General features: G+C 32.7%; 1 protein-coding gene and 1 long non-coding RNA gene across 2 annotated transcripts; one reads left to right on the top strand and one right to left on the bottom strand.

Moving 5' to 3' along the window:
* Positions 1-1,489: 1,489 nt before the first annotated feature.
* On the top strand, positions 1,490-5,690 carry LOC130985418 (flavanone 3-dioxygenase-like). The gene is made up of 3 exons (XM_057908386.1): positions 1,490-2,152; positions 3,671-4,099; positions 5,209-5,690. Exons 1-3 carry the CDS (start codon positions 1,787-1,789, stop codon positions 5,461-5,463), a joined length of 1,050 nt encoding a protein of 349 aa, XP_057764369.1. The 5' UTR covers positions 1,490-1,786; the 3' UTR covers positions 5,464-5,690.
* Positions 2,070-3,685, bottom strand: LOC130985420 (uncharacterized). The gene is made up of 3 exons (XR_009088963.1): positions 3,561-3,685; positions 3,222-3,351; positions 2,070-2,207 (listed from the first exon to the last, which is right to left on the bottom strand). It is a non-coding gene; the product is annotated as an uncharacterized LOC130985420 (long non-coding RNA).
* Positions 5,691-9,448: the final 3,758 nt, after the last annotated feature.

The raw sequence follows: 9,448 nt of genomic DNA on the forward strand, positions 1-9,448 counted from the left end.
ATCTGTCATTATTCACGCTAAATATTCTGGTTACAAATTATCCTACATAATCCTTTACTGAAAACCAAACGAGCCATAAGTGTTTATCCATCCGTAGGGTTGATCAGTAGTCTTCATTCTTCATGCACTTCTGCTAGTACTAGGTCTTGAGTTCTCCCTTGACTTAGTACGTACCTGTAAAAAGAATTAAGCTTCCTTACAAGTAAGTTGTAGACTAATTACATAACTAATCATCATTTTAGGGGTTATGGTATATTAATCAAAATTTTAAAATTTTTCCAACGGTGCCGATCTTATTCATGAACATATGTTGATTTCTTCAAAATCATTCGACATTATAAGAGCCATAGCACAAGAGTGGGGCTTAATGATCTTAAAACATCACCAAGAAACATATCATCACTAAACGTCTCACCTAATTCAACCGTAAAGAATAATTAGTGAATTCATCATAAATCTTTGAAAAAAAATAGAAATTGAAAACTATATTAAACAAATTACTCTTTCATTGAATAAATAGAAAATTAAACTATATTAAGAATATTATGAGAATTTAAGATAAACAGAAATAAAGAATGGAGATAATGTCATGTAAGCACATGAATTAAGATGGTGTTTTGAATTTATTATTAAACTAAATACAATAAAAGATAAAATATATAAAAATATAATTTAATAATTATAAAATAGATAATAATTGCAAACAAAAGAAAATTAAGAGATTTTGAAATGGTAAGATTGATGGGACCACATAGCAAATCCATTTTTTTTTTAAGAATCACAAGAGATATCTATTATATAATCAAATAAGTTACCAGCATGCAGACAAGACCTCTACACTACATAAAGATAGGAAAATAACCTCATGCAGGCAGGACCACGGCCCCTATGAAAGTGAATTTTTTTTACTGCACACTAACGAAATTGAACCCAAAACTTCTCACAAAGGGGCACCACCGATCACCGCCAACTATTTTTTTTTTTTTTGTCTTATTCTTACAAAGTTGTTATTAAACTCTCGAAATTTTGTGGAAATCATTAATATAAAAATCTTCATCACCAAATTGATTCGCATGAAAAATGACTTCAAATTTCGAATGCAATATTTGAAAAGCAAAATAATACTACTATCAATTAAAGATTTTTTTTTTCTGAATCAGCCTCTAAGTGTATTATTGTTTGTAGCCTTATGTGATGCAGCCTCTAAATGTATTATTGTTTGAAGCCTTGTATTATTTAAATATGAAGAAAAAAGTTTACGGCGTCAAAGAAAAATTGAGAGGTACTTTATAGCGTCAAAGATTAATTAAAATATCTTTACTATTTTGACAATGTGCTTTATCTCCATGAGATTACACCGTACTCATGTACTCACGTATAGGGAGTATATATATGAATAAATAATGCATAATAATAAATAAGTCAGTATATATATATATATATATATATATATATATATATATATATGGAGATGTTTAAATGAAATCTCATAAATAGAATGAGAATTAAGAATTATTTTTAACCCTTCAATCACGAAGATTTATAATACTGTGTTAATGGATTAATACAACATATGAGTTCAAATCATAGAGAAAACGGAAATTCTATATTTTGAAATGTATTAAATTTAACAATATGAATTCATTAATTTAATAGGAAAATGCGTCATTCACAGAGAAAGTTTGGTGCAGACAAAACCACGTTTCCTGTTTGCTCGGTTATAATAATCATATGAAAATCATCCAAACTGGTGAAAAAGGAAACAGATATTCTTAATTTATTATTCATGGCTGAAATGAAAATATCTCCTTGTGAACAAGCAGAAGCCGGCGCCCTCCACCCCAAATTCATCAGAGATGAAGAAGAGAGGCCTAAGGTGGCCTACGACCAATTCAGCGACGAGATACCGGTGATCTCGTTCGCCGGAATTGAGGAGAGCGGGGAGAAGAGGGCGGAGGCGTGGCGGAGGATCGTGGCGGCGAGTGAGGATTGGGGTATTTTTCAGCTGGTTGATCATGGTGTGGATTTCACGGTGGTTGAAAGGATGAGTAGTTTAGCTCGAGACTTCTTTGCGTTGCCTTCCGAAGAGAAGCTGAGGTTCGATATGTCTGGTGGAAAGAAAGGTGGCTTCATCGTCTCTAGCCACCTCCAGGTACTTCTTCATTCTCCCTTAATCCCTTTTTGCATTTCTTGCCACCTCTTCAAATCTAGCAGAAATGGTCAATGGTAAAAATGATAATTAAATATATTGTGGTAAAAATGGCAAATAATAACTTGGGTGGGTGATTGTCTTAAAATGAGAAGAATTTAATTTTTGTAAACGTCCTAAAAAGATAAAAATTAACTGGAGTATTTTTTATAGAAAGATGGATTATTATTATTATTATTATTATTATTATTATTATTATTATTATTATTATTATTACAAGCTTCTTAAATTATCACGTTGTACTAAAAAAAATAATTATTTTTTACAATATTAATGCTACATATCAATAATAAAAAAAAAAAAACCCAATTTCCCCAACCGCCTCCTATCTCGATCTCTTCCTTCTCTCACCTGATGTTAAACCTTTCTGACGTTCTCGTCACCTTCTCCTCCTCAGGTAGAGGCGGATCCGGGCCCCCAATTTTTTTTTACTTTTTATATACTCCCTCCGTCCACGAAATGAGTACCCATTTGTGGATGGCACGGGTTTTAAGAAATATATGGAGTGTAGTGTGAATAGTTTAAGGGTCCCACTTTTTGAGTGTATTAATTAAAGAGATGTGTGGGGTACACTTGCCAAAAAGGGAAATGGGTACTCATTTTCGTGGACGGACGAAAAAGGAAATATGGGTACTCATTTCGTGGACGGAGGGAGTACAAATTATGTGCGTGTGTGTATATATATATATATATATATATAAAAGAAATAAGATTTGAGAGATATAACATAATACATTGTTTTAATAATCATAGTATCCACTAATTGCTTAACATTTTGCACTAATTTATTGTATTAATTTGTTAAATTTATATTTTATTGTTTAATTAATATTTAATGCTAAGTTTAAATTAATTATCTAGTTCAAATAGTAAGATTCTAAACAATTAATAATGAAAATTACTGCCATCGCCATCAACACAAAAAGCTATTTTTGGAGCTGTAATTAAACTAAATTTAATTCTATGAAATTTTGTTAACTCCTAAAGGATTGTAGATGGGAAATTCCTATACCTCAGGTTGCGGTAGTAATTAGGCAGACGCATTCTCTCTCTCTCTCTCTTCTGTGGGCGTTGTTGTTCCATTTCACGACCGTATTTGCGACCACCACTCCGATTACCCATAATCACATAACTCTCCGGACCTGTAATTTATCAAAATTTAGTGTTTTTTTTTTTTTTTTTTTTCATTTGATTTTTGTGAAACAATCATCATTCGTGAAGATATAAAGATTGCAAAGTCTTATGTGAGATTCAACTTTGATAAATAGGTTAAAACAAATAGTATTTAATATAATTCAAGATATAATTGATAAATTAAGCGGAAATAGCATGAGGTTTATAATATATTTACCTTAGTTAGTTTTTTATGTTTGTTTAGTGAGAGTTTGATATTAGATAATATAGATTGATAGATAGATATGAAAAGAGTGGGAAATCTGATGATGCATATATTGGATGAAGGGAGAGGTTGTACAGGACTGGCGAGAGATAGTAACTTATTTTTCGTATCCGGTGGCGGCGCGGGACTACTCGAGGTGGCCGGACAAGCCGGAGGGGTGGCGGGCGGCGACGGAGGAGTATAGCCGGCAGGTGATGGAATTGGGGTGCAAATTGCTGGAGATTTTATCACAAGCAATGGATCTTGAAAAGGATGCACTCTCGAAAGCGTGCGTTGATATGGATCAGAAAGTAGTGGTGAATTTCTACCCAAAATGCCCCCAGCCGGATCTCACTTTGGGTTTGAAGCGACATACGGATCCGGGTTTAATAACTCTTCTGCTCCAAGATCAAGTGGGTGGGCTTCAGGCAACCCCGGATGGTGGTAATACATGGATCACGATTCGACCCGTCCAGGGGGCTTTTGTGGTCAATCTTGGCGACTATGCTCATGTAAGTCCCCCTCTCTCTCTTATTATCAAGTTATCACAAAAACTCACGTTAAATCGATTTTTTTAACAAACTACATTCACAATGACATTACTTTAACATACAAATGATACTTTATCATTATAAAGTATCATTTGTATGTTGAAATAGTGTCATTGTGTAGGTGAATTTTTTTAAAAAATGGTTTCACATGAGACCACCTCACTGATTCGTATAGTGTGAATTTCATGGATTTATTTGTCGATTTCATAAGTTTAATTATTCATGTGTAATTCTCATTGAATCTTTTCTACGGTTATATACGATGAGTTAATAATAATTAATTAATTTTCATTATTTTGCCACCTAGCTAGAATTTGATTAGTTATATACTCCCTCCGTCCCGGCCAAGGCGCTACATTTGCTTTTCGGCACGGGATTTAAGGAGTTATAGATTAATGTTTTAAGTGTGTAATAATAAAGTGATAAAGTAGGAGAGAGAAAGTAATAAAGTGATAAAGTAAGAAAGAGAAGGTAATAAAGTGATAAAGTAGGAGAGAGAAGGTAATAAAGAAATACTTAATTAGTGTTAATTAAGTGTTTAAAATTCCTTATTTTTGCCAAATATAGAAATGTAGTATCTTCGTTGGGACGGCCCAAAAAGGAATATGTAGCATCTTGGGCGGGACGGAGGGAGTAGGTTGGAGTAGAAATGTCTTAATATCTATTTAAAATTACCATCTATTAAAATTAGGTATAATTGCACCTAAATACATAGATTTTTAGTATGTTGCGATCTTTCACACGATTGCTATTGTCCCAACTTATTGTCGAGGTGGATGCGTGAAATGTGTATATCACTCAAATGATCGATTTACTAAACGATATAGTTGGATGACTACGATACTTCTGTTAGTCATGGTGACATTAGGAAATCATAGTATTAATTCATCGAAAATTGACAATCATACAAAATATCAGAAGAATTGAAAGTTTATATATTTGAACAATTAAAGAATTTTTAGTTCACGTACAAAACCAGAATTGCGTGAATGTATTTGGGCTAAAATTATGGTTATAAAGTAGATGATGAGAGGCAGAAACGAAGTAACTAATTAAAGTGAATTATGCAGTATCTAAGCAATGGGAGGTTCAAGAATGCAGATCATCAAGCTGTAGTAAACTCAAAATGCAGCAGATTATCGATAGCGACGTTCCAGAACCCAGCCCCTGATGCCAAAGTTTACCCGCTGAAGATCAGGGAAGGCGAGGAGTCAATAATGAAAGAAGCCATCACGTTTTCGGAGATGTATAAGAGGAAGATGAGCAACGATATTGAGGTCGCCCGCCTCAAGAAGCTCGCCAACCAAAACAAACCTCTTTTCTAAATTAAGGTTGATTCCACCAAACCTCTTCAACAGATATGCTTGCTTCATTCCTCATCAGGAAAAACCGAAGGATTCTATTAAGTTCAACACCGGTGACTAATAAATACCGCAGCTTTTCTGTTTTAATGGCTATATATATCATGGCTTCAGTGCCTAATAAAATAAGTTTGTAAGTTTGAATTCTATACATTATTTAATTTAATTTGTATTTTGATTTCGTCTTCTAAGTTTAATTGCAAATGAATTGATGTGGCTAGATGGTGTGGTTAATTAGCGACCGTGGCTATCTCACCTTTTATTGGATGAACTTCTATCAACATTATATATATATATATATATATATATATATATATATATATATATATATATTATATATATATATATATATATATATAGGGTTAGCTTATATTGAGATTTTAAATATTTTGAGATTTTGAGATAAATGAACATATCATTAAATTCTTTGAACGTAATCAATATAACTGATGAACATATGAATCTATTTAATTTATTAAAAAATACGCCACTTGCAGGGATTGAACCCCAGACCAACGCACGTTCATAAAATTAATTGACAAGTTCATTAAAATGTACTTATATGTTTATTTTATCTCAAAATATCAAAATATATATAAATCTCAATTGAACCAATTCCTATATATATATATATATATCATTGTGTATTATACTAGGTGATGGGTTCTGTATTATTACATTTATGGTGGGCACGATCACCTAGTATATATCAATGTTACAATTGCCACATCATGGTGGGCACGTTATGCATGCCCACGGTGGGTAGGTGATCGGTTCTATATAGTAAGATATAGTACTAATGTTAAGTAGATATATATAAAAGTAAATCGTTTATTACTAAAATGTATTGATACTTGTTACCAGACACTACGTGCACTATAAAAAAGTTTTCACTAGATGAGGTTTGGTAGTTAATATGCGTGTCACAAAAATTAATAACATTTGAAAGTGTAACTATTAGTAATCAACTACACTATCAAATAAAAATAATTTTTATAACACATATAATAGCTATCAAACCTCATGTTACTAGTGGAAACTTTTTTTTGATATCAAGAAGAAAATTTAGCTATATAATTTTGATATAATGTAGAAATCCAACCAACAATTTTAGGCATATACATAAATACATATATAACGTTACACACATATATACATAGTACTATGCGACCCATCAGGTGATCAATGACGAGTAGGGATGGCAGTGGATCTTGGACCCGGTCCAGATCCGTGGATTCAGATCCGTTTTTACGGATCTGGATCTCAATTTTTTGGACCCGACGGATCTGGATCTCAATTTTGAAAACGGATCTGGATCTTGAAAATTTAGATCCGGATCCGGCCCAGATCCGACCCGTGGATCCGTTTTATTTTATATATATTTTTTATATTTTATATTTAGTTTACTAATAATATTAACTAAATTAAAAATAATAAATAAATTATATTAAAAAGAATAAAAACTAAAAGTAATTAGATAAAAGTATTTTGTGTTATATTTTTCATGATGGAAATTTGATGTTGTTGATTTTGTGAATTTTTTTTAATTTAATTTAAAAATAGTAGATCCATGGATCTGGACCCGTGGACCCGCGGATCTGACGAATCTGGATCTGGATCCAAAATTTTCAGATCCACGGATCTGGATCTGGTATTGACCAGACCCGGTCCAGATCCGGCCCGTTGCCATCCCTAATGACGAGAGATATCTGACATGTATATTTGTATGCAACGCTATGCAATATATGTACTTATGTTTATGTATATTTGTGTTCAATTATATATATAATTATGGCGGCGACCGTGCGAAAATATAAAAATGACAAAAATGTGTATATATTTTCTTTTCCCTAAAATTTATTCTTATTTTAGTCGTGCGTGTATTTTGCTTTGGAAGACCTTGACTACAACAAAAAAAAAAAAAAAAAAAAAAAAAAAAACTATTAGTGACATGAGGCTTGGTATCTAACATTTGTGTCATAAAAATTAGTGGCGTTTGAAAGTGTAACTATTAGTGATTAGCTACATCATCAAATGTCACTAATTTTTATGAAACACATAATAGCTACCAATCCTCGTGTCATTAGTGATTTTTTTTTTTTGTAGTGCTTTGAAAACATCTGCCACGTGTCGTGTGCTTAGTACGTCACATAGGCAACATGTGTGGTCCAGATTTGGTATTTATATATATATACTCATAGGGGAGGACTATGGTATAAACACTTCTTAACATATAAAATAAGAACTATCTAAAATGTATAAATTCTATGTAGAACACGTATGAATTCGCTGTGTAAATGTATGAATTGCGAAAAATATTTTTTTTGCTACATGTGTGATTCGAACTTGGGACCATGAATTCATTCAACAAGGTGCATGATGAATCAACCGTAGATCTTGATGATTTAAGGGCTGAAAATGGTTCATATTTTATATTCTAAAACGTGTTTTTATTTTAGCTCACCCCTATAATCATATATATATATATATATATATATAGGGGGCCGCTCCAATGAGACCCCATAATTTTAGTGAGATCTAGGGCACGATCTGATGCGTTTATTTTATCAATCCTATGGTTGATATTGTATCTGGAGAGTGATTTTTTTTTCACAGGGTTCGAATCCTGGAGGGAGCAGAATATTTTAAATTTTGTTATTCATCAGTATATACTGCATTGTTCATCAGTATATACCGCCATGTTCGTCAGTATATATGTCTTATTCATTACGAATTTTTTAAATTTTATTTTTCATCAGTATATACATCTTGTTCATTAGATATACGTTTTGTTTATTAGTATTATATGTCTTATTCATTGTACTCATGTTACACGAAAAATAGGGGGTCTCACTGGAGCGCGCCCCTATATATATATATATATATATATATATATATATATGATTGGGTTCCGGTAGTATCCAAGCTTATAATAGATCCGTAGATCCAAATCTAGATCACACATTTATGACATGTGGCGCATCAAGATGGTGACACGTGGCAAGACATTTCAAGGCAAAATCTGGAGAGGGGTAAAATTGGAATCTAATTTTTGAAATTAAAAAAAAAATAGATTTTCTCAAAATAGGTATATTTTAGATGCATAAAGTTTCATACGAGAATGCATGAACTTTCATATAAAAATGCATAAAGTTTCATATAAAAATGCATAAGATTTCACCCCACACCCCTGAACCCCACCCCACCCGTGAACCCCACCCCCACCCACCCGCCCCCCCAAATTTAAAAAAAAAAAAAATACTGATTTTCTGACCACTGACCCCCCCCCCCCCCCCCCCCCCCCCCCACCAATTTTTTTTTCTCAAAAACTGATTTTCTGACCACTGACCCCCTACCCACCCCACCCCCCCAAAAAAATTGAAAAATTGATTTTTACATGCATAAAAAATTACATATTTTACATGCATATACTTTCGCACATAAATGCATATACTTTCACACAAAAATGCATTACATTTTTTGAAAAAATATACTCCCTCCGTCCCGGCTTTTGGTATCCAGTTGAGAACGGCACGGGTTTTAATAAAGTTATTGATGTGTTGTGAGTGGAATAAGGGTCCCACATTTTATGTGAGAGTTAAAATAATTAAAGTGGAATAAGGGCCCCACCTACTTTTACTAAAAATAGAAATGGATACCAAAATGTGGGACGGCCAAAAAAGGAAAATTGGATACTAAAAGCTGGGACGGAGGGAGTAATTTTTTTGGGCTAGAGGGTGGGTGGGGGGTCAGCGGTCCGAAAATCAGTTTTTGATAAAAAAAAAATTGGGGGAGGGTGTTGGAATATAAACTTGATTTGAATAGATATTTGTAAAGAATATTCTAGAATTAGAAGAAAAGAAAGAAAAAAAAAGAAATTAGAAGAAATTTGTAGAAATATCTAGAATAGTTGAGAATGAAGAAAAATGTAGAATGGTTGAGAATGTAT

Source organism: Salvia miltiorrhiza, chromosome 5 (assembly GCF_028751815.1).
Source record: "Salvia miltiorrhiza cultivar Shanhuang (shh) chromosome 5, IMPLAD_Smil_shh, whole genome shotgun sequence".
NCBI classification, from domain to species: Eukaryota; Viridiplantae; Streptophyta; class Magnoliopsida; order Lamiales; family Lamiaceae; genus Salvia; species Salvia miltiorrhiza.

What these genes read in the sequence shown, in the direction of transcription:
- LOC130985418 (XM_057908386.1), top strand. Translation starts at nt 1,787, where the DNA reads ATGGCTGAAATGAAAATATCTCCTTGTGAACAAGCAGAAGCCGGCGCC. An exon ending in TCGTCTCTAGCCACCTCCAG is followed by an intron (nt 2,153 to 3,670) that starts GTACTTCTTCAT and finishes TATTGGATGAAG; the next exon opens with GGAGAGGTTGTACAGGACTG. An exon ending in ATCTTGGCGACTATGCTCAT is followed by an intron (nt 4,100 to 5,208) that starts GTAAGTCCCCCT and finishes TGAATTATGCAG; the next exon opens with TATCTAAGCAATGGGAGGTT.